We start from the raw sequence: 26,507 nt of genomic DNA, 5'->3' as shown, positions 1-26,507 counted from the left end.
ACAGAACAAGTGTTCTTGCTGCATGGTTGCATTGCCTATGAAGATCTTAGTGGAGAAGCACCAATAAAATTTATAAATGCTTCTCAAAGTACAGAAGTAAAAGGTTTATAGAGGACACTCAATAACAACCCAGCTAAGTTATGACAAACATTAGTACTGAAGACAGACTGTGGGAAAAATTTACAGTATTATCTGGCAACTAGCTTACATTTGATAATAATTTAATAGAAGTGTTTTAGAAAGAGCTACACTTAATTTTGAGATATAATGGAAGACAGAATAAACAATGTACTAGTCTATACTACAGTCTGTCAAGAGACACACGTAAGATCCTAACTTTATTAATTGTAGGTATGAGTGGATTCATTAACTTCAGTGGGATCAGAGAGGGTTTATACCTAAATCATAGTCATAATATATGTAATGTTTCTGCTTGTGCCAGAAAACAAATTAAAATACAACTGATCACATTTAAATATTATTCATTAAAAAGTACTGTTAGAATATGTTGTCTGTTGACCTGATCAAATAGATGTTGAAAAATGTGCATCTTCCACATAAGACGTGGATTTCTTAAATAAAACTGTCCAAGGAAATGATGATAAACAACCTCTGATTGTCCATGTAAAAGAGTCACAGCATAACATGCTATAAATTAAGTCTTGCTTTCAGTGCTGAAATCATACTAATAAATATATTAGATAATAAAGTGAATGTTCAGTTTATAAAGAGAGTGCTAATTTGATGGTTCACATCTCATATTCACTTTTTTTTTCCTGATTCAACTATCAAATTGGTGACTATATCTGTTAAAAAACATTTTTGTTCCCTGTAGTACATCTATTTTGATTTACTTGTGGGACGCAATTTGTTGGGTACATACCAAAAAGCCAACCTGGTTAAGTATGGCAGTTGAAGTCCAATTTTTAGACAGAAAACCAGCTTTTTTTATATTATATCCAACAACAAAATAACAAATAACTAAATTTTTGTTAGGGGTAAATTGAATGCCAGTGTAATTTCAAAACTGCAATTGTCACAGTTAGAAGAAACATTGCCTTAAATGATACATGACTGAATGAACAAAAGACTATACTTCAAAACAGCATCATTTTTGTTTATTCTTTATTTCCTTGGAGCAATCACAAATAAACAAATAAATAAATGCAGGGTAGAGAAACCAGCCTCTACACTATAAGCATCAGTGGGCATCTCTACCTTGATGAGAGCAGTACAGTGTCAGCAGGTATATACTCTTTGCCTTTTATTATAACTATATCTCCAACATCTACCTGAAAGAAAACTGGGAATTGGTTAATGGTCTCAAACAAAATATATAATCCCCTTGTTTTAAGCACAGTAAATATTTACCTGCTGAATTTGCTAAAAAGACTGTTAGAAACTCACACAGAGAATACAGATTGTACAGCTGGAGTTGTACTCAAAATTCATTGGAACTCTTTGGAAACCTAATCTTTAATAGGCCTAACCCTGACCTTCTGCATGCAGCTCTTTACTTTTGCTAGTTTTGTAAAATACTTTATTGGAAGACTGAAGTTGAGCCAAAGAAGAAATTAATCTCACTTAAGATCACCATTTTGTCGCATCACACTATATGCCTTATCCTTGCTTCTTCAAAGGTATAAGCCAGCTTCATCTGAATCTTGCTTCCAATTTACTGTGGGTCAAATTTTCTTCAAGCTTTTAGGTATGGAAACCAATAAGACTACGTGACTAGATAGGCAGTATAACATTCAGTCCTTGGAAGTTACCTTTAAGAGTTCCTTCCTAAGTATTGCATAATAGTTTTTAAAGTTCTCATGACTTAAGCCAAGGAAGTTCAACAAATACACAAAGTAACTAGTTTCCAGAAAGAGGTTTTGCCTTGGCAAACCAAATAATACCAAGCAAGTGCATAATTTTGCCACCAGACTCCTGAAGTTATTTTCACTGAACTTAAAGCCCACCAGTTTTGCCTGACTCATGCCATCAAAACTGACCTGACTTCAAAGTATGTTTGAGAGACAAATTACAGAACCACAGAATATTCTGAGCTGGAAGGGACCTACAAGGATCATCAAGTCCAACTCTTAAGTGAATGGCCTATATAGGGATCGACCACCCACAACCTTGGCATTAATAGCAAACCTTAATAAACAAAAAATAAAATACAAAAGATTACACATTTCCCATAACATCAGTTAATTTTTATAATTTAAAATTATTTCGAGAAATAAAGCAAATATTAAGTATGCATTATGCTCTAAAAGCCACCAATAAAGACACACACCTTTTCCCAGTGGACAATCTCCCACGCACCATTTCGTAGTACTAAAAAAAAAGGAAAAAAAGAAAGAATTTTCCAGTAGTACAATCTAACTGCATACAGGTATGTGCTAGATTCCTTATGAAAAGCCATACAGACATCTCATACAGACAATATTTTACAGCATGCCTGGTTTCTATGAATTTGGGTCAAGCATTTCAATTATACAGCACATATTCTTTATAACAGTTTTTGTACCATAGAATCTTACTACAAAGTCAATCAGAACATTTTAGAGGGTCTGGGAATCAAATAAATCTGATATAGATTTTATGATAATGTGGTATTTTCCAAAAAAGATTAGTAACTGGAATAAAAAGTTCCAAATTTAAAAAGTTACAAAATTAGTGGGGAGGCAAAGGGGATAAATTCAAGATTTTTTTTTTCCTCAGTTAAAATATTGATGAGATTCATAGAAAAAAGATTCATATAAAAAGATTTGTAAAAAGGTCCAAGAGGCTTATTATTGTTCATCTATTTTACTGTTATGGGCATATCAGAGAAACTTCAGGATCACCATCGTCACCTCCTCATTAAACATACTGGAAATCCCCCAAACCAACTCACACTATTTAGCTTAAGATTTAGTATAATTTCCCCCTGATAGTTGAAATTAACATTGCATCCACATTCCACTATTCTAGTTTTAAGTATTACTATTATGATACAAAACCCATGCCTTGTTTGCCCGTTAATTGTTAAAACTGTGTTTTCAGGGAATAATAAAGGTAATTCCCCTTTTTTAGCCCCAGTTACGAGCTATTGAAGACTGATATGCACGAAGAAAATGAAAACATTGCTATGTGTCAATACTCAGATAGCTTTAAGAGATTGTTCTCTTTCACTGTGTCTTCCAGCTTTCAAACTGTGAGGAAGCTTATCTTAAGTACCTGATCAGGATCAAGCTCTTACACAAGCATGTGTAGACTTAAAAAAAGTGGATCAAAATCTGGGAATACATATAGCCTTTACATTTAAGTCTTCCTGGAGGTTCTGTCCAGACTGACCCCTCTTCTCGTATATCCCAATAATTCTTTAGGAAGAGATAAATTCTCTTTCCCTTCCTTCCCCCAAATTTTTTAGTGCTCATATGGTCAGGACAATGGTAAATGGAACAATCTCCCTTTCTGACAGTAAGCAAGATATTTTAATGACTGTCTCACCAATCAGCTGATCATTATACAAAATCAATTTTGACAAACCATTTCCCTTCAGTGGGAAAACTACAGATTCCTCGTGATTGTAACAGTGGTTGTAACATTGTCTTAAGGAACCCAATTGTAATTGTAATTGTGCCACCAATTACTTACTTCCATTCCCTTTTGTCAGCAATACTGTTCGGGGGGCCACGCAAATTAATTTTCTTCGTGCAAGCAGATGAGAATTAAAAGTATACTTTGCAGCAATCCAGACAACAATAGCTACAACAGACTAACTGCCAGTGGAGTTCTGCAGGTCTGAAATGTAAATAAGTCACTAGACATGGCCAGGGGCTTCTTAAGAAGGGGATTCTGGACCTGCCCTGCTGTCCCCCCACGCAAAGGTTCGTGCCCTCACTGCTCTATGCATGCTGTCTCCAGTGTTTGTTGGATCCTCTGATGAGCCAGTTAACTCACTACATGGAAGGACACTATAATTTTTATTTTCTGGATTTGTTTTCTGCTGGTTTAACTGGTTAAAATCAGCTCTCAAATGGATGAGTCATGAAAATATGCTGAGCCACCTGTAATCTCAAGAGTACTCTAATCCTAGCTTGATCCGATAAGCTTTTAAGCACAATTAATATACACTGATATTCAGTTAAATCCATTTTCTTATGAGAACAAAAAGAGAAGTATTGCTATATGTCTTTTATATAATGGTTAGAGAACTTGTGCCATAAAGTCTTCTGCAGCCTCACTTTTGCATTTGTACCTCCCACTTCTCACCTGTCTCTTAACAACAAACTTTCCAAAGCATGTTCCATCTGCCCTACAGAAGGCTACTTCACCACACTGCAGAAATGCAGATTTCATCACGTCAGAATGTCTGATAATGTCCTACTGTATTGTATATGTATAATCATGCATAATGCAGCCTAATAAATCAAAATCCTCTGCAAAAGGTTTTTTATACTAATGGAAATTTATAAAGCTAGTTACTTAAGGTTAATTGAGATACAGTCATTAAGGAACAGAAAGATGAAGGGAAACCCATATACAGCATCTGTACATGCACATGCTGTTTCATTAACAATTTCATGTTTAAAAGACAACCAAAGGTGGAGCTGCATATACAATGTACTATGCACATTGCTGCTTTTCAGAGTTACAGAACTGCTGAATACATGAAAACAAAGTAAGAGAATACCATACTGATTAACTTATTTATTGCTTTGACAATAGACTATATTTGACAATACATTTAAATATTGCTTTGACAGTACACTAGGATCACTGCTGTACTTATGTGAATCCTGCATTAGCTTAAGAAACATGTTTCTCAGTGCAAGCAATATTTTATGTATCTTCATTACACCTTTAACTTCCAAAATGCTGTTTTGCATGCATGGAACATTCAGGAATTTTAGGAACAGTTACCAAAGACCCTAATGAGAGGTAACCAAGAAGAGTCAGGAAAGAGAGTAAAACAAGTCTTTTATTAAAATTTTGTACGCTCTGAACAAAAGGAAAAATTGAAAAGGCAATTCAAGATTCACTGCCAACAAAACTGTTGGTTGTAAGCTATGAACGACTAATGAAAGGATTTTGGATGTCTACATTAAGTTTTCCTTAATTTTTTATGTATAGCTAAGAGGTTATCTGTTTCTCCAGGTCTGTCCTCTGGAGGTTTCTATTCCCAGTGCGTTCAGTCAATAGTTTTGTCTCTCTGTCGCAATCTCCTCATACTTTCTACTGAGCTACATACTCAGTAGTTTCATAAGTTATCTTGCCCTCCCATTCCCCATAAATTTTACAGTTGATTTATGTACAATTTAGGTAAGCTTTAAAATCTATGTTTCCAGTATTTAGCAATGCTAAACACTTGTTTAATCATTCCTCCCTAAAAGAATTAAGTTTATTATTTATTTAAAAAGGATTGCATGTAAGATTCTTCTCTTTGTGATATTTTTTGTACTTTCTGCAGTCAAATTCACATGCCACTCATTTGTCCTCCTGTTTATAAAAACAGGACCATTTCTATCAAGCGAGGCCTACCTCAGAACAAATGACATGAAAAGCTGAAGGCAGCAAAGCAGGAACCTAAACTTTGGCTTTCTACCTGACAAGACTGTTTAGGACATACTAGCTAATATCTCCCTCACTTTCTGAGCTACAAGAATTTCTTGACTGAATACTAGTTTTATCAAAATCTATTTAAAATAATTACATTCCAAAGCTTTGGTTAGGGTACACTGGTGAAATATCTCATCATCTCTAATCAAACCATTATATTCATTTCATACAAAAATCCCCAAACCTGAACCCCAAAAAAACTCCATTCATCTTTATCTACAGTTTTGAAGCAGCATAGAAAGACAATTCTTTTTTTTTTGACTCTTTTTTCCTATTGCACAGTTGTCCAAAATCAAATTATTCAAGATTAGCCAGTTGAAAAAAAATCATGCTACTCAGAAATGCAGACTTTTAGTTATAATGTAGGCCCAATAAATGTACTGGTGATTATATCTTTTAACAGCTACAGTATCACCTGTGCTAAATGAGTAAATGTCCAAGTTTCTTAGGAACCTCTCACCCTAATCCAGAACATATTTTATTTTGTGGGGCTAATGTCACTGCTGTTTACATTCCAAATTTTGAAGCAATCTGCATATGCAATCTGCCATTCAATTACCTGTCAGCAGTGCAAATTACATTACTACCATTTGCAAAAATTCAACACCCCCTTAAAAAGGTTAAAAAATTTCCTACCTTGAGTTTCTTTCTTGTTCACCGCATTATCAGCTTTATGCCTTTTCTAAATCAAAAATGCACAGTGGTTAAAGACTTCTGTTGATAAAATAAAGCTTTCACACTTTCAATAAAACCCCCATCTATTACCCCTCCCACTCTTCTACTCAGTAAACCAACTAAACTATTAATTACTTGCATAGTTATGATCAACAGGAAAGTCACACCCTGTTCCAGACTAATTGTGTTGTACTAGAATGCCCTCTCAAGTGTGCAATCACTATCTAATCAAGTGTTTTGGAAAATTAATTTAAATATAATTAATTGGTGTAGGTAGGCTTTTTGAACAGAAGTACAGAATTCATGCCTTTGAAATACAAAATCAGAAGCAATCTTGTAAATTGAAAGAAAAATAAGTCAATCTACTTGAGAAATTTATTGCTAATAAAATACTGACATGACTCTAAATTATCACCTCTTAGAAGGCCACCTTATCACTTTGCAAAGTTGAAGTATTATTTTTTTACTAGATTTTCACAGATTATCAACAGATTCTCCTTTCAAAAACATGTCTGACTGAACAGATATATTACCCTTGATCAGTGGGAAAGTATAACTTGACCAAAGCAGATGTTTATTTGCCCATAGGGTAAATCTCCTCCAGTTTGAAAAGTAACAGTTTAATGTCAGTTGCTTTCTGAGTCATGATGGGTGAAAATCACTGGAAACATCCGACAATCTAGCACTGCATGTCACAAATTTTGCTAGCACTTTTGAAGCATATATGGGAAACACATGCTGTTCATGAATAATGTCTTTTGCTAACATCTTTTTCTTCCTGGGATTTCATTCCAAAAAAAGAAACATTTGGTTCTTGAGCTAAAAGTCTTATTTGATAAGTATATTTATTGATATCAATATATAGGGTTCCTATCCAGAAGCTTTAATATTAGATGAAGATTACTATTCCCGGAGATCCTAGATATCTCACTGTGCAAAGAAACAGAGAGATAACGAAAAGTAAAGGTTAAGGGAAAATGCTGATTTTTTTTTTTTTACTATGCAGCAAGTGGTCAGCTTTCCCAGGAAAAAACAGTAAAGCTGTCTCGCTCTTAGGTATCTCTATTTGGTAATGAGAACTTTATTGGTTTAGCTGATATATGCAAAACCCACTAATTCTGATTGATCCCTGTCTTGCCCCACCACCGCACCAAACCACACACTTCATGTTGCAAAGAGCAGATGGTAGAAATAAATGACAAAAGAAAAGCGACTGGATGAGATAGTTTTAAAAAGGACACTTTGTACAGTAGCAGCAGCCTCAGTTTTATATTTGCCTAGACACTGACAGATGGTGTAAGTCTGTAAGCATTAACAGCAGAATGGTTAAAAATATCTGAAAGAACATGAATTGATTTTATGGTTTTTTTTCAAACGGGGTTTTGTTTATGTAAAGAGAAAGCAACAAAGGTATTTAAGGAGAAGCTGACTATAGGAGAGCAAAAACTAGAAATGACAAGTAGAAGAAAAATATTTAATGGAAACCTCATTGTGTCTTGCAGGACCACTCAACTCTATGACCCAGGAGCTTGATAGAACCCAGGTGCCTGTACCTTACCTACCATCAATTCACAGACGTAGCTGAGGAAAAGACTGAGTGGACTGTATCAGCAAGAAAGGCAGCATGTGACCAGCCACTATCCATTTCAAACCTCCTTTCCAGCTCCACATTCTTCCTCTTGATCATGTTTCTGCCCATACATTGTAATTCTGCTCAAATGCAACAAATACAATGCTCTCAGGGAGCTTACTATTTGTGTGCAGGGAAAGACTATGCTACCTGCAACCCTTTCCAAAACTCAAGAGAACAGCCCACAAACAGGAATGTTACTCCTCTGTGGACAGGGCACTTTGCCATATTATATGTCTAATGCCTTGTCCTCCTCACAACATACCTGCAGAACCAAAACAGAACAAAAGCAGATAAAGAAATTCTTGGCATCTAGAGTGATTTGGCAAATCATCAAGACTAATTCCTTAGATACAAAAGACATCAACTAAAAGATTCAGTTATTTTAACCAAGTTAGATAGGTAGGTTCCATCATATGCTTTTTGTGGAGAGAGGACAGGAAGGTACTCAGAAAATCCCAACACCTTTTGTATGAAGTGAAACAGCGATTGAATTTCCTTTCTCCCCCCTCAAAATAAAATAAGTAAGAATGAACACTTCCATGTTGACAATGTCCCAGCTCTTTTAAAGTTTTCATTCAATGCAAGAAGAATTGACTGGAAAGAGCCTAGGAAGCCTGGCATAGGTGGAGGCACTTCCCTAACAAGGATCAGCATTTCATGTCTGTTCTAGGCCACCAGGAGTCAGCAGATCACACTTAGGACCAAGACACGAAAGACTAACAGTAAATTGCAGCAGACCAGAGAAATGGGAACTGAGCAGGCCTTTTCCTCTTGCTGTCTACAAAACCATGCAAAGTCACAACAGGAAAACTAAGGATTTTATGCATATGACTTTAGAAATAAAGAGATGCTTGGACCTGGATTTGACAGCTGGGGAAAATCCATTTTTAAAACTTCAAAAACTACACGAGTGACCTGTACTCATTCATCAAAATATATTAAACCAAATAGATTACTATTTTTCTAAACACAATAAAGTGAAACATTGTAATTTTAGTAGCAAGCTAAAGGACACTTTTTAGAAAGGTCTAAGAATTACTTTGTTGGGAAATAAAAAGCCATCCGGTGTACTGACTTTACGTGGTAAGGTTCTGGTAGCAGTGGGGCTACAGGGGTGGCTTCTGTGAGAGGCTGCCAGAAGCTTCCCCCATGTCTGACAGAGCCAATGCCATCAGGATCCAGGACGGACTTGACACTGGTCAAGGCTGAGCCCATCAACAATGGCAGTAAAGCCTCTGAGACAATGTATTTAAGAATGAAAAAAAAGTTATTGTGCAGAAGAAGTTATGGCCAGAGAAGAGTGGAGTAAGAATATGGGAGAGAAACAACCAAAGTCAGTGCACAAGGAGGGGGAGGAGGTGTTCCAGACGCTGGAGCAAAGATCCCCCTGCATCCTGTGGTGAAGACCATGGTGAAGCAGCTGTGTCCCTGCAGCCAATGGAGGTCCACAAGGGTGCAGAGATCCACCTGCAGCCCATGAAGAAGACCTGTGCCAGAGCAGGTGGATGCCGAAAGAAGGCTGTGACCCTGTAGGAAGTCCACGCTGGAGCAGGCTCCTGGCAGGACCTGTGGCCTTATCAAGAGAGGAGCCCACACAGGTCTCCTGGTGGACTTGTGACCCTGTGGGGCACCCATGCTGAGCAGCCTCTTTCTGAAGGACTGTACCCTGTGGGAAGGGACCTATGCTGGAGCAGTTTGTGAAGAACTGCAGCCTGTGGGAAGGACTCAGGCTGGAGAAGTTTGTGGAGGACTGTCTCCCCTGGGAGGTACCCCATGTTGGAGCAGGGGAATGACTCCTCTCCCTGAGGAGGAAGTAGTGGCAGAAACAACATGTGATGGACTGTCTCCTTGAGCTGCTGGGGAGCAAGGAGGTAGAGAATCCGGAATAAAATTAAGCCCAGGAGGGAGGGCGGTGTGGGCGGGGGGGGGAGGAAGAAGTTTTTAAGATTTGTTTTACTTCTCATTATCCTGCTCTGATTTTGATTAGTACTAAATTCAACTAGTTTCCTCATTTTGAGTCTGATTTGCCCAGGACAGTCACTGGTGAGTGATCTCCCCCTGTCCTTATTTCAGCCCATGAGTCTTTTAATGTATTTTCTCACCCCTGTCCAGTTTCAGAGGAGAGTGATAGAGTGGCTTTGGTGGGTACCTGGTGTCCAGCCAAGGTCAAAGGACCACAGGAGGACAAGTGAAGCTGCTTGAGACTGTGCAACATCCTGGATCCTCAACAGAATTCCAGATGGCTTATCTATTTTTGAAAGGCACCTTAAGTGAAGATTTAAAAAAGTATTCTGGAAAGATTTTTTAATCCTACCTTCTTCAATGACTAAAGCCAGAAGTTCTCAGAATTATTCTGTAAACGTTAGTCTAGTCTCTCCTTCACAGAATGAGTTAAAATCTGTCTCACAAGTATAAATAGTGGGAGTAAAGGACTTTGCTCATGGAGGAAGGAAAAAAAATAATTTTCTAACCAAATAAATATTTAACAGTTATTTGGTTTTAAAATAGATTCCACTTGAGATGAAGTCAGTAGCTTCCAATCTTCTTTTAGCAGAGTCCTTGCTTGATAGAAAATTGGCAGTATTCTGCACTTGACTGGGTTCTGTGGAGTCTTTGGTTCTAGTTCACACTTTAAAAATATGCTTGTACTTCATTAATAAAAACTATTTCACTAGAAGCAATCTATATAATAAACACAACAGTCACTGTTTTGTCACGCTATTGCCACTTTTATATACAGTAAACACACTTCTGAATTGTAACACCATATTTCTAAGATTTCATCTTCGGAAGTAAGTACCTTCAGAAGCTTTCAAAAGCATCCAGAAGGCAAGAATAGGTCAACACAGAATTATGTAGTAAAATTTCTCCAATATTATAAATGAAAAACATGAAAACTATTTAAAAATATTGCTATTAAATACTTACAATATCCTCTATTATCTCCTTCACTGCAGCTACAGCTAAAATAAATAAAAGAGGAACCAATGTTGTGTAGCGGCCTGTTGGTGATACATCTGGTATTTGCTATTAAAAACAAAAGAGAAAGAAAAAAATTTTTTGCACTGCTGGTTGAAAACACATTTTTAATACAAGAAGCAGCACTTCCTGAGCAAATAATGACAAGAGAATTCACTTTTAGACATGGTGCTGATTATTTCCAAGAGAAGTTTACTGTCTTCAATTCAAAAGCAGCTGATACAATAGAAGAACATTTGAATTTTAAATAGTACAGTGTTCAATGGCACTATTTCCAGAGGTTTTAGTGTTTGTAGATAATTCACCTTCCTTTTCTGTGTTTCAAATTAAATGAAAATAGTTATTTACAAAACACAACTAATTTTGTCAATTTAGATTTTTGTTAGAGTGGATGCTAGTCCAAGGTATATTTGCTTCTTTACAGTTATAATATCTTATGACATATTTTGTATCATAATAGATATTAACTGACAAATTTCAAATAGCTGCTTTCTGCCAGTCTACTGTAAAAAACCCATTTTTGTTATGAAGGTATGGCCACAGATGATGCAAGCGACTGTATACTTTAAAATAAATGATGAGACAATACAGCTACTTATACGATATACACGGATGCTTATCTATAATTATTTTTATACTGACTAGAGTTCTTAATGGCAACATGGATAGTTGAATGGATTGCTGTCTTAACAGACTTATAATGGGTAATGCAGTGTGATGACAATGAGAACTCCGCAAGAAGAGTTCACTAACTAGTGGTGCCTCAATGCAGTTAGAAGACATACTCAATTTACCATAAAATGGCCTGAAAAACAGCCAATGTTATTTACGAATTATATACATTTCTTTTTGCTACCACCACATTGTACTTCTGAAAGAAAACAGGATGTTATACATACATAGCATATGTATGTATGCTCCAGACCACATTTTTCAAGGAATTAAGTGGAAATGGGGCAGGAAGTTACTGTTGGGCAAGTGCCTATGTGTTGGCTACAAAGGAAAGGGATCTATCACTTCAGCTATTCCTATCTCTTCATTCCTCCCTATATGTATGTCCAAACTCCCATTCCAATTGCATGTTATTTTCCATGCAAAATACTAAAGCAAAAGGGTCACCAGCCTGTACTCTGATTCCATCACCCCCTATCCCTTTCTCCCGACACCGCGGTCTCACTGATAGCCTGACACAAGAAAGTGGGCTTGAAAGTCCTAACATTCCAGTTCCTAACACTCCCAACAGCTACCTGCCAGCCTCTCACCCAGTCATGCCAAGTCTCAAACAGCTTCTGAAACCTCATATTTTGTGTCATTAGCTTGAGGTGCACAGTGGCACCACTAGGAACTGTGCTGGACCACTGGATTAGCCTGAGATGCCAGATGGGGTTAGCAGATGTTTATTTAGAAGCCACAGGCTCACAGGCAGAAAAACCTAATGAAACCCTGAACCTTCTTCCCCCCTAGAAAACAGTGTAAGCTACTTGTGCAGATGTATCCTAAGAAACTGCCCCAAGCACTTAAAGCAGAAGCAACTTTCACTTACAGAAACATCTGAAGTGAGGGGGAAAAAAGTACACATGGTAGTTTACGTGTCATTTTTCAGTAATATTTTTTTTATACATCGATCCCTTACACAATGACCTTCACAACCAACAAACCAACACATTCTAAAAAATGCATTAGAAATTATGCAGAAAATGTGTTTTTATCAAACATGTCTGAAATGCAGAACTAGTCAATGGTAATTATGAGTGCACCTGACCACAGTTAAATTTTGATTCATTATCAACTAATGCATCCAAAGAATAGTGTAAAAAAAACCACAATCCACTTTATCAACTTGAACTACTACAAAATTAAAATATTCTGATAGATGTGCAAAATCTTAGGTACTTCAAAAAAGTCCCAGTAAGCTGGATCAGGCATTGCACTTTACAAACACACTTAATGAAGCTACAGTGGTGGTACAGAAAAGACTGTGTACTTCCCTACTAGCTAGTACACTGACCAGCTGGTACATGGGAAATAGCTGCTACAGTACTGGACCCCACAAATGGGTTTCTTTGCCCAGCCTCAATTTCAATCCTTATCTCTAAGAATAAATGATCATTTCTCAGCTGCAATTCCTGTCCCTCAAAACAGTCTACAGGATTAAAATTCATCAAGTTCAGGTTTTTAGGCCCTCCATCAGAAGAAATGCCAACTACAGGTAGCAGTTTTCTGTGTATGCCAGATATTTTTAAATAGAATTTTCCTGTTATAACAGTCTTTTTCACCTGATAGTATTTCAGCTACACTTAAACTGTTTTACAGAAAAATCTTTGTGTGCCTTTTTTTATCTCCAAGGAGTAAATAAACCATAAACCCAAACATTTATTAAAGGTACATCTATACAATACAGCTATTCTGAGAGGCCAGCTAGCTCAGAAAGAATGGTACAGGAATCTCAGTATCTCTGTAAAACATTGTCTATGGTATAAATGCTCTCTTAGCAAGTTTAAAACATTAGAATCTTATTGTTGATCTTACCTGAAGTAATGCAATAAAAAGAAAAAATGCATTAGCAGCTCTTCTGAACTGGGAATAAAGGAACCTTGGCAGGAATGTGATTATGTTGTACTTTGCAGTGCTGAGAGAAAGAGACAAAAACACATGCTTTTATTACAGTACAAAAATTTCTTCAAATGTACTCTTTTCCTATCAGTTACACAAGCTTTCAAATGAAACAGAAGATTCCGTGATTCCTGTGCTAAAAACATTTGTTTTGGCTAAAGTGAAACTAAATGACTTCCACAGTGACATCCTGCAGATGTCCATGAACCGGCTCACCCAGGGAAGCTCCTGCCACCCACAGAGACTGTCATGAGCTGCCCTGTTAAGGTAAGAAGGTCTCTCCTCATCTCAGCCTGCTCCATGGGAAGCAGTCAAGCTCTGCTGCCCTTCAGTTACAGGCAAAAAGGAGAGAAAAAAAAAATAAAGGTTTGTTAGGAGTCAAGCAATTACACTGCCCCTGCTGAGGGTGCTGGCAGGGCAGGCACCTACCTACCTCGTCTGGACAAGGACCCTGCCCTGAGGGTTATGGCTGGCAACTGCACAGTGGCTCCAGATCAGACAAAATTGTTGGGGAAAGAGGTGTAACAAGTGTAACAAGGAGGGTGCAAAGTCAAGATTGAGGAGATGTGGAGTTTCTGTGCTGGGTATGAGTTTGCATGACGCAATGCAAAAAACCTAATAACAGGATCAACTAACTTGAAATGGTGCATTTAAGAAATAATTTAAGTTAAAAAATCAGTTAAAATACATAACTTGTACCCTTCACTGAATGGAAAGTTTGCTTTTTTATTTTAAACTGACAAATATTGGATATTAAGTGTGGTTTAGCTAGCCTGGAAGAAGAGAATATAATTTATCCTAGGGTAACAATCTTTGCTAAGTCATCATCACAAAATGCTTGAGTTCCCAGGTCTTTGTCAGCCTTACATCTGTTTAAGAACAGATTGCCACGGTCTAAGGTCGTAAAACAATAAATGTGAAAGTAACATGCCAAAAACTTATGAGTAAAAAACGTGTAAGAATATTTTAACTTATAAAAATTAAGTCAGTAACATTTAGTTTAACTTTGCATAAAACAGTCAATTTAAAGAGGGAACGAATGTATCCTGCAAAACAGCTCAACACAGTCAAGTAACAAAGCAAAAGACAGAAAAGACAAGTTGTATACAGCACCAAACAGCATTATAAAGTTTCTCAAGGTCATGGAAAATCCCATCACATTATTCTCCATGTCTACAAAATTTCTGCACATTATCAAAGGTACCTTCAGAAAACACACCTACTTGGGACACAGATATTTTTGCCATTCATTTCCTTTGAATTTTAACAACAGAACTGAGAATGTTATCAGATCTGAACTTATATTACTTATGAGTATTTAGTGTATGAGTTAAAATTCATCAAAAGCAAACAAAAAAACCACAACATAAACCATCAGCAGAGCCCCTAAAGCCTGAACTTTAAATTCAAAACTAGTTTCATAAGCAACCACAGCATCTTTGTAACTGGCTGACTGAAAAAGACAAGCGTTTCCAAAGCACAAACAATGCTGTGTTTAAGTGCAGTACATTTGCATTGGAATTCAGCTACAATGAATATGTTCAAAGATGAACTGAACAGAAACCCAAAGAAATAAACTGTCCTCCAGGGACATGCTGATGGTGCAGCTGTAAAACATCCATACCTCCCCCACCACATTCTTAAAAATTCAGAAGGTCAGGTTTGTGAGTGAAACAGCTCTACTTGTCTCCTCATTTCACTTCACTCACCCCGTCAGAGTCTAAGATTGCAATTAGTGGTCAGAGGAAATGACAGAAGTGGAATAAACAGAATCTTTTTGGTTTTGTTATGAAACATGCAGTGTTCCAGTGTTTTTGTTAATACCTGACATGATTGTTGCAGAATTTGGTTAGCTGGGGCTGATTGATGAATATAGTTCTCACTTCCTCTTGATCAGCTAGGGAAGTTTTTTCTGAAACATCCTCTGTCTTCTCATAGCCTGTAAAAACACAGCATGATTTAACATATAAAGAAATTTAAATACACAAGATTCAAGGCAGTTCAGGACACAAAAAAGACATCTATTGCAAATGTGAACTCAATGTATTTGCATTTCTCACAAGTAAAGACCTCTGAAAAAAACATAAAAGTTTTTCCAAATATAGTCAAGAGGCTTAGTAAAAACCTACACCCTCCACCCCTGCAATCCTTACCTCACAAAGATAACTGAGAGTGGCCCAATAGTGAGACCTGCCAGCTCAGTCTCATGAGAGAGGGCACATCCCTCCGCTCACGATTGCATCTTATCAAATCCCACAGACTCATGTATTGCCAGTTTGTTTAAGTGTTCCCTAACCTGGTCCTCCTCCACCAAGATAAGCCTTTCTTGTTTCAAACTTTTCAATTGATATCAGTAACCTGTGGATCCTGAAGGCTGATCTTATCAAGAAACTAAAGGTGAGAAGACTGTGTCCTTTGTTTCCAAGTTTCTTCTCTTGCCACATTCACCCTGCAGGCCCATGTTTCCCACAGTCATCATCTCCTGCTGTTACATCTGAACAACAAGAAGGGCTTCTACAAGCCACTCACAAGATTAAACCCCAGGTGGGCTCTGACTTTGCTAGCTAAACCTATCCTCCCTATTCCTCTACAGCCATCTGTCCCTGCTTTCACCTCTTGTATGTTCCCTTTATGTTTGAGTTTTGTCAGGGACTCCTTGCTAATTCACAGAATCATAGAATGGTTTGGGTTGGAAGGAACCTTAAAGATCACGTAGTTCCAACTCTCCTGCCATGGGCAGGGAACCTTCCAGTAGATCACGTTACTCAGAGCCCTATCCAACCTGGTCTTGAACACTTCCAGGGATAGGGAGTCCACATCTTCTCTGGGCATGGGTTCAGTGCCTTACCACCACTATAGTAAAGAATTTCTTCCTCACACCTAATTTAAACCTTCCTTCCTTCAGTTTAAGACCTTGTGGAAATTTATGAGGTCCGCACAGGCCCACCTCCCAAGCCTGTTAAGATCCCTTTGGATTGCAACCCTTCCCTCCAGCATGTCAACCACACCACTCAGGCTGGTGTAGTGGGCAAACTTGCTGAGGGGGCACTGAGTCCCACAGTCCATGTTGCTGATAAAGATGTTAAAAAGTGTCAGTCCCGATACCAACCCAAGGAATACCACTTGTCACTGCTTTCCACTGAGCCATTGACTGCAACTCCTAAGGGAGCAACCATCTACCCAATTTTTTTATCCACCAAGAAGTCGATTCATCAAATCCATATCTCTTCAGTTTAGAGACAAGGCTGTTGTGTGGGACAGTATCAAATGCCTTGCTTCATGCAGTCCTACTGCCACCTCTGCTTGATTTCTTGCTCACTGTGATGGATCAGTCTGGAGCTGGAAGGACATGATTCCTGGAAGCTGTGGCCTCTAAATTGGGTGGTGTCATTGGTTAATGAGATACCATTCCTTTACTTGCTACAAATTTTCTTCATGACATTAGCCAGATTATTCCCAAAGAAGTGACATCACTATATTAATTTTGTGTGTGCCTAACTCGAAATAGTATTATTAGACTCACTGACATTCCCAGCACTTGCCTCCACTAGCCAGTGAAAGCTGAGCTTTGTGCATATTCTTCTACAGATGCTGAGGAATCTTGTGCCAACCTGCATCCCAACTTTCATCTGTAAAGGAGGATAGCAAAGTATTCTTCTGTCTCAAGGCTTTTCACTAACGTTTTATCAACCACTCAGCCATTACACTGAAGATAACAGGCGTAAGCAGTCTATTCAGGCTGGAGCTTGTACAGTAAAAACAGGTATGGCATAAACCAGTCACCATAAAGTTTTAATGTGATACCAATAATCTGTGTGTGTAATAGCTGATTATTAAATAAACACTGTTCATTCTGTATGCCAAATGAGAAGACACAGGAAAAAAACCTCTGTTATAATGCAACTTAATACATTAGAATGTATAGCATGTCAAGGATAACTGAGGTTGTACCTGAAAAATTCAAGCTTATTTCTAGCACGTTCTATAAATCTTACAAACAGGTTATGCAAAATCCAAGCTGTCCTCCAGTTCACTGGCCCACTACATTGCCTCTTACCTATTATACCCAGAACATACATTTCAAACACTAACTTGCAAGATCAAGTCTCCACACATTGTGCAAAGGCTCAGAAAAACTTCTAATTTAATGCCATTTGCCACTCAAAACGCACAGACTCTATTATGAGAGAGGAAATCCACACTACTACATTCACCCACTGCAATTTCTCTATTTTTTTCCTTTCAATTCACCCAATGAAAGGCACACATCCAACACACTTCTATTCAAATTTCAGTATATCAAGAAGTATTCAGTATCTCAAGAAGTTTCTTCAGAGGAAGGGCAGCCAGCCTAACAGACTGGCCCACCTGAACAGCTGCCCACACAACACTCCTTGACTCAAGGAACCACACAGGTGCATGTAGCAGACCATTTCCTGTCCTTGTCATTACCTCTCCTTAGGGTGACAATCATCATACAACTGGCTTTGCACAACCGCCAGTACACAGTTCCATAAATAAATATCCCTGTAAGAGAAATCGATACAGGTACACCTTTAAGACAATTTGGTTTCTAGTTGAATGAAGGTGAGCATACCTTCATTCTGAGTACAGTACACTCATTGCCCAGTTGCTCCATCAGGGAGCAAACACAAGACATGGTTCCTGTGAGAGTACTTAGGTGGAAAAGTTGGAAACTATTGTGTCTAAAGTACCAATGTAACCTGATCAAGCCCAGGAAATAAGGAGAGTTTGCGCATTTGTAGAATGTACAACTTTAATTTTAAAGCATTCATTTAAAAACTGATGCCAGTATAGGCCTTGGAAACTGGTAGAAATAGAGTTAAACCAAATGTTAGCAGGCATTAAGCACTATCTACTACCTGTTTGTTAAAAAGACTGCCAAACTATAGACATGTATTTTCATATCTCTGTATTATGACATTTATTTTTTCTTTAATCAATATGACAGCAAAGAGGTGTTGAGGAACTTCATAAACATTCACTATCTCCCCTCCTACTGCCTTGAATTAATTTTTTTCAATTTTCATCTAAAAAGCAATCTTAGGAGTTAAGTTCTGAGCTTCATGCTTAGCCTTCTATACTCTGCAGCTTTAGCAAAACCAGCCCTCCTGCCCCAGGTGTTATGCTACCTTGAAAGTTTTCAAGGTTACACATATCCCATCACCTCCCTACCTACTCTTTAGAATATATTCACTAGAGTACCCACAGACTTGACTGACACACAAAGCTCAGTATCTAGAAGATGACATTTTCTTCCCTGTTTGTGTGAAATCACCCAAAGGAGGACCACAAAGATAGTGAAGGGTCTAGAGGGGAAGCCATAAAGGAGTGGCTGGGGTCACTTGGTCTGTTCAGACTGGAGAAGAGGAGACTGAGGGGAGACCTCAATGCAGTCTACAACTTCCTTGTGAGGGGCAGGCACTGATCTCTTCTGTCTGTTGATCAGTGATAGGACCTGAGGGAACAGCACGAAGCTGAGTCAGGGTAAGTTTAGGTTGGGTTTTAGGAAAAAGTTCTTTACTCAGATGGTGGTTGGGCACTGGAACAGGCTCCCCAGGGAAATGGTCACAGTATCAAGCCTGACAGAGTTCAAGAAGTATTTGGACAATGCTCCTCAGATGCATGGTGTGATTGTTGGGGTTGTCCTGTGCTGGGCCAGGAGTTGGACTTTGATGATCCTTGTGGGTCCCTTCCAACCCTTCCAATGCAGAGTATACTATGATTCTATGAACTTGTATGAACTCCGCCTATTAATCAAATAAGCAGAAGCAGGCCTGTCATAAAAATATTGCCTACAAGTAACCACAGGGAAAAATAAAAGCAGACTCAAAATTGAAAATGGAAAGGAAATTTCATCAGATCATCCCTTGGTGGAAGTAGCTACACTTCTCATAAAGGTGCATTTGAAAAGGATGCATTTAACACACAGGAAGAATTAAAAAGAGTTGGTTGCCCTTCTGTAACCCACTAAAAGGTTCCAAGCCAATAGAAGAGCATTACCCAAATGTTCAGAAAGTTGACAAACAAAATAAAACCCTCAATTACAGAATCAAGACAGGAAGAATAAAAAGACCACAACACATGCACAGACAACAGCAAAGCATCAGTCATTACAAAATTCTGAGTATGAAAAATCTGTGTGAAGAATGAAAGTAATAACTCAAGATGAAGCAGTCATTCTAATCTCTTAGAAAAAAAGTGTAGTTATTACTACACAGTTATTACTAGAGATATTAAACTGATGTCAACCTAACTTGCTTCTTGTCTGTTCATTGCACTAAGTTGTAAGAAAAGCATTGCTCCAAGGCTTAAAATCAAAAGTAGCATCACTCATTTTGGCCTGAAAGCTGCAACAATTTAAGGTCACAACAAATTCTGAAGTAACTCTTAGTAATAATTTTTAAGTCTTATAACTAGCAAAACAGCAATTATCACAGATCAGATAGGAACTGTGATGCTGTACTAGTAAGATCTGCCATTCAGAAAGAAGAACAAATATATTCCAAGACTTTTAATCCTCTGCTGTGGCTTGCAGCAGTTAGTATTCAATCAGATTTAAGCTGTTACTTAACACACAGCTGAATTATCAAAAAGATTCTATGACATATGTTCTTAGGTGTCCCCACTGACAGAAAAGCATCTAACTTGAAAAAAGTTGCAAGACAGAACTTTAAAAAGAATAGGAAACGCAAAGACATCGTACTACTCTGACAATTTATTATGCAGAAATGTGAAGTTTCAAAACTAATTCCCTCTTAATATTCAAAATCAGACCTTCTGCTCATGTATTTGATTATTTTATTATTTTATGTCCCTACAGGGCCAAAACCAATTAAAAATGTGCTTTAGTATCAAAGGATTTCAACTATTACCCTAATCAAGAAGTTCATTTACAAAGCTGTTGCATAATGTAGAATGACCATACATAATATTTTGTTCTGCAGTCTGAAAGCTATTTGCTAGCAGGACACAGAATTTGGAAATTATTGATGGATAAGCACAAACCACCACAACTTTAATTCAAAGTCACTCAATAAATAACTGAGGTTTGTTTTGGTTAAGAATTTCCTTCAATCTGTTCAATATTAAAGAACGGAGGTAAATCATATGCAAGGGTGGGAAAAGGTAAGAAAAAAATTTGAAACAGAATTGTTGTCAATTCTGAAAATATGGAGACTGGGTAATTATTTCCCAGGGTACAAGCTGTACCTGAAAAAATATTCAGAGAAAAATGTGTATTTTGCATAGAATACATGTTTTCAGTTTTGCCAGCGAAAGAATATCTTCAACAACAAACTCCAAATAAATAAGTAACCAATGAAACAAATAAACAAAAAAAATTCCCCACACCAACTTGAGCTTCTTCCAACAAGAGAGCCTATTGAAGACCATATTTTGTTTCCAAGAATAAATCTGGAAGAAGAAACTCTCTTCCAACACACAGTATTTGCAGGGTTTCTTCCTAGGCCAGTTTTGATTTAAAGTTTCCAAATTAGTAAAACCACAACAGTAATTCTAAAGAGTAAACACTGTCCAAATATTTTCCATATCTCAATTTTTTTTTTTTTTTTAGGTAGGATAGTTTAACCCTTTCAGCTTTCGTTCCTTAAAACAGTCTCATTTTCATTACAAGAAATGGACAAAAGTGCATACAGATAGACTGTAATATGGAAATAAAGGGGGAGGGGGAAAAGAAAACCCTCACCAAAATAACCAGAACGATTTTAACTCACTAATTAAACTAAGTGCTGTGGTTTAACCTGGCAGTCAGCTAAACACCACACAGCCACTCACTCACCTACCCCCAGTGATGGGAATAATCAGAAAAAAGATAAAACTTGTGACCTGAGATAAAGATAGACTAATAGGATTGGAAAATAATAATAGCAATAAAAAAAAAATACATAAAACAAGAGATGCACAATTGCTCACCTCCCGCTGACCGATGCCCAGCCGACTGCTGCCAGCCCCCAGCTAACTCTCCCCCAGTTTTATTGTTCAGCATAATGCAAAATGTATGGGATATCCCTTTGGTCAGTTGGGGTCAGCTGTCCCAGCTGTGTCTCCTCCCAAATTTTTGTGAACTCCCAGCCTCCTCCCTGGCAGGGCAGTACAAGATGCTGACAAGTCCTTGATGTAGTGTAAGCACTGTTCAGCAACAACTAAAACATCAGTGTGTTATCAACATTATTCTCATCCTAAATCCAAAACACAGCACTCTACTAGCTACTAGGAAGAAAATTAACTCTATCTCAGCCAAAATCAGGATGGTCAGTTTGCTAGCTCTTATTCCTGAAAATGTGGCACAGTTCCGGGAGGGAAAAAGAAGATGCCTTTGGAGTTATTTGTTATAATACCGTGACAGACCTTCAGTGACAAAACAGGCAATGGGAACCAGACCCATCAGTCTGTCCTTTTGAGGAGTCAGAGCACAGAAGGGAATTTAAATGACCTGCTTGAGCCTGCTGGTACTGCTGAGATGGCTAAGCCTATTCTAGAAAAAAACAGACCAAGTTTTTTCCCTGTTGTGGAACATAGGGATCTCAACATAGTCTGCAAAACAGACTTGGCAGAAAAAAATCAGACAGAAGTGACTATAATGAGTACTACATCTCATCATGGCTAGGCTTCGCGAACGAAGATTTGGGAAGGCTCTATCCACTACATCTAGTAAAATGCTATATACTCAAGACCATGCATAGAAACACCTAAGGATATATTAGGCACTACAAAACCAGATAGTCTTATGAAGACAATCTGATGACTAGTACAGAATTTCGAAACACATTCCTTCTTCATGTGAAAGTCATCTCATCTTGCACAAGTTCAGCTTCACCTTGTTTTCGTACAGGCCTTTACCTTCACTAACATGAAGAGCGAGTTATTACCTACTGTTTTTGGTAGACAGCAGGATGGCATCTCAAATCTCTACCCTTTCTAAATGACCTAATATAGTTCACTGAGCTCCACCAACACACAGAGCAAAAGGATTAATGCTTCAATCTTTGGAGAAACCTAATAAGAACTGCCAAGAACAATTCCACTCTCCCAGAACCTCTCAAAAGAAAAAAAATGCTTCGAATTACTCCATTTCATATTATTTAATAGATGCATATATTAACTGTGAAGCTATATATAGCTAAAATACCCACAGTCAGTTACTGTATTTAATAAACCTTGATGTAGGCCACACTACTCAAAGATTCCCCATGTGTTTTGCAATTGCAGAATACATGACACCAATTTCCTAAATTTGATTAAGAGGGCCAGATCCTCTGTGCCTTGAGTAAGACTTTATTGATACACATACCACTTTGGAACTGTAGCATTTCCTAGGCTAATGGTGTGCAGCAGGTGTTCTTTGCAACAGGGATAACGGACACAAAAATCTATTAAAACAAGATTCTAAGCGTGCCTGGTTCTCTTTTATCAGCCATGAAGAACCTGCAGAGGTTTGGAAGAACGGCTTACAATCAGCAGTTCCTTTTTATTCCAATTATTTTCTCTATGCAGGTAACATGTTGTCTTAGAGACCTTAGAACACCTACCATTTTTATTTTGCAATCATTTACAGACTGCAGTGTCAATACTTCTGTGCAACTGTTGACCAATTCTTTGGTATGATACATGGGCACATCGTTCTGTCAGTTTTGACTTGATTTCTTTTATCTGAGCATAACAGTTGACTTTTACTAAGATAAGTATTACTATCTCTTCATGTGACAACGAGATTAGTTCTGAGATGATGTCAAGACAGTCCAGCCTAATAAGGTAGTTCATGATCCACGGAAAAGGTCTCTGAAACAGAAATCAGTTGCTGCAGTGACAGGAGAGAAAAATGAGGTTTTAATCTCAAAGATACAATGCAAAAATTCTAGAATAAAGAAAGTAATATTAAGCTTGTCTGTCAGATCCCCACAAGTCTCGGGCTACTCTAAGGAGTGGTCCACACCATAACAGCACTCATGGAAGCTGTTGTTTGTGATTACAGTATTACCAGAGACTTCCAAAGAACACAGAGAGACACTGCCAGTAAAACCTCTGCACTGTAGGTACAACTTCGGTGGAGTTCTCTGAAAGCAGCCTTATCATCACTTTGCACAGTGCTTATCTAAGAGACTTGCTTGATGGCCAGAGCTAGGGGTTTACAGTTCCCATATGTCCCTATCAGATGCTAGGGATGAGACCCACATTGCAGAGTGCTAAAGTTCTCTTTTTAGAAAACAGTAACATTTACTTACAAAGAACTGTTTAGAAATACCAGCTACATAGTCCAAATGTGTGGACTAACTAGACTTGGAAGCCATCTATCTCAAAAAGAAAAAAGGAAGAGACTCATTGATGTTGGTTTCATTGTGAATGATATATAAATAAACTAAATAAAAATAAATAAAATGAGCTAGTAAGTGTCACATTAATATAAGATTAAGAAAACAGTAACAGATTTTAAACTATTTTTCTTCAAGTAGTATCATGTATAGTAAAGTATAGTGTAAGTCTAACTCTACTGGTAGGATGGAAAAACCATCACATTATTTTGCAAAAGTTAAGTTTCTTAAAAGACATTTCATATCTATTTTCAGTCCTAAAGAAAGTATTTTTCAGAAGCCTCTTAAATTCTGTATTCAACTGTTTCACAGTCATTCAACCTTGAACAAATACACTGGACTATTTTTTTTTCCTTTTACTGCAATTGCACATCTCAGTCAGTTACCTTTAGGGAACACCACATTTGCTCACAATAATCACTAAGAATCCTGTAATTAGATCATTTTAAAAAGAGCATCAATTTTCCCAATTTATTTACGCACTGTTCAGCTGGTAGTGAAAACCAACTGTCTGGAACAAGAATAAGTGGAAAAGAACTGAAATTAAGCACTGAAAAATTGGAAATTTAACTAGTCCCATTATATGCATTTACTAATCACTGTGAGTATAGCAGGATGGGTGCTCTGGTTGTAAACACATTTCAAAGGCATCCCTGGAAGGATGTACATTCTTCCTTTCTTCTTACAAAAATGCATTCTTCTATTTCTTTGCCAGCTAACATCTCCCAGGCAGAGGAAGAGCCAGACCTCCTACAAACCTACTTTTGGGGGAGGAAGGCATGTAACACAGTAAAACCAAAAAGAACATCAAGCTAACAGCCTATTTGCAATCTATGTTTCTTCCCGCTTTTTCTAGTATTAAAAAAAAAAAAAAATCATTTGTTTGAAAGAAGATACAGGGAGAAAGTTTTTGCCTCCTCATACAGCCAAGCAAAGAAAAAAAAAAAAATCAACCTGATGTACGATTTAAGTGCGAGAACTTTCAGACTAGGGGATAAACCCTGCACACCTGCCTCAGGAAGTTGTGTCATTACTGGGACACTGCTACTGTTACCTACAGCAATCAAAAATCACAGACTGCTGTGTTGTCCCTAGAGGCTGCTGCTTTGGGGTCCGTGATTTCAAATTTTACTTTTGCGTGCAATAAATCTTATGGTAATTTCATTGCAGTGGTTCTTTTCACAAGGCAGCTGCTGACACGTCCTTATCTGAAGGCTGAGCAATCCCACTCTCTCACTTAGGCACGAGATACCAGCACGGTACGAAGCTTCCAGGCACATACCCTGTATCAGAAACCTTTATTTCTGATGATCAGTGCACAGGTACATCCTACACACAAAAGAGGGATTCCAGCTTATTCCCGGGCCGAGGACCCCAGGTCGTCAACCACCGCTGCCGCTCGGGGCGGGCGGGCTGTGCAGCCCCGGGGAAAAGGAAACCACCGCTCGCCCCGAAACGCTGCAATCACCGAGGGGCAAAACGCTGCCCGGGGCTCACTGGGCATCGACATCGAGTTATGGCATCGACAGCCATAAATACGAGACCTCCCGGAGAACACGAACACCGACACCGTTCACGCCCCAGCGCTGGGGTCGGTGCCCGCCGGGGGCGCACGGCGCGACCAGAGGCCGCGGTGCGGAGCCCCGCGGCGGCAGCACCACCACACTGGGTACCGCCGCCCCCTCCCGGCCAGGCAGCGCAGACCCCGCCGCGGGTCCGAGCCGAATGCTGGCCGGAACCCCCGTCCCTCCCAGCGGGCGCGGAGAGGCGGGCGGCTCTTACCCTCTGCGCGGGAGCGGATCTCGGACACGGTTTTCTGCACCGCCGGCATCGTCGCCGGGCGAGGGGCGTTGGCGCGGACGCTTCCCTCCAAGAGCGCGCCCTGCACCTGCCGCGCTCCGGAGCGCGCCCTGCGCTCAGCGAGGTCCGGGGCGACTGCTACGAGTCCCGGCGGCGGCTCCTCCGGCAGCCCGAGGCGGCGGCTCCTGCAGCCCGAGGCTCCTGCAGCCCGAGGCGCCGGGCTCGCCCCAGCAGCGCCTCTCCCCGCTGGCGGCGCCGCTGCTCACTGACAGCCGCGGCGCCCGCGCTCCGCGCTCGCCGGCCCCCTCCGGAACCTACCAACTCCTCCCCCCCCCCCCGCCTTCTTGTCCCGCGGCGCTCCGCCGCCATCTCCCCATTCCCCCGGGCTCGGGTTTGCCGGGTGGCTGCGCCTAAGCGGGCACCGGCACTACGGTGCTCTGTGTCCCGCTCACGGAGTGAGGCGAAGGGTTTCCGACGCGCCCCCCACCCCTTGCGCGCGGGGAATGGAACGCGCCGAGCCCTGGGCCGCTGCCCGGCCCTGGGGGCGGGTGGGGGAAGCCCCGGGGAAGGTCGGCCGGTGCCTCCGGCTGCGGGGGCGGGCGGGGACCCGTGACCGGGGGAGGGAGCAGCGGGGGCCGGGCGGGGCGAGGGGGGCCTCGCCAGGCGTGCGCAGCCCGGCGGCTCGGGCTGGACAGGTCAGCGGGGCGGAGGGCAGCAGGCCCGGCGCGGAGCGTGCAGAGCTGCCCGGCCTGATTATGTGCAGAGCGTGTTCCTTCACTCCCTCGGTCTCGTACGCTGCTGAGAGAGGTGTAAACGGAGCGAGGGGCTCGGTGGGGGCCGGGAGGCGTTCATTC

General features: G+C 39.6%; 1 protein-coding gene across 4 annotated transcripts in view; it reads right to left on the bottom strand.

Moving 5' to 3' along the window:
* The window catches only part of ATP8A1 (ATPase phospholipid transporting 8A1), a 115,474-nt gene extending 89,581 nt beyond the window's left edge, over window positions 1-25,893 (bottom strand). For 2 of the 4 annotated variants that reach the window (XM_064652933.1, XM_064652934.1), the window contains exons 1-7: window positions 25,636-25,893; window positions 15,326-15,440; window positions 13,418-13,517; window positions 10,838-10,936; window positions 6,238-6,283; window positions 2,291-2,331; window positions 1,219-1,292 (exon numbers count right to left, since the gene is read on the bottom strand). In XM_064652933.1, coding sequence (XP_064509003.1) covers window positions 1,219-1,292; window positions 2,291-2,331; window positions 6,238-6,283; window positions 10,838-10,936; window positions 13,418-13,517; window positions 15,326-15,440; window positions 25,636-25,684 — 524 coding nt within the window. In that variant the 5' untranslated portion in view covers window positions 25,685-25,893. Of the gene's footprint in view, window positions 1-1,218; window positions 1,293-2,290; window positions 2,332-6,237; window positions 6,284-10,837; window positions 10,937-13,417; window positions 13,518-15,325; window positions 15,441-25,635 lie in introns of those variants that run through there. The other 2 variants (XM_064652932.1, XM_064652935.1) reach the window with 2 other exon arrangements.
* Between the last annotated feature and the right edge of the window lie 614 nt (window positions 25,894-26,507).

Source organism: Pseudopipra pipra, chromosome 4 (genome assembly GCF_036250125.1).
Source record: "Pseudopipra pipra isolate bDixPip1 chromosome 4, bDixPip1.hap1, whole genome shotgun sequence".
Lineage (NCBI taxonomy): Eukaryota > Metazoa > Chordata > Aves > Passeriformes > Pipridae > Pseudopipra > Pseudopipra pipra.
This window is presented reverse-complemented; position numbering and strand designations above follow the sequence as displayed.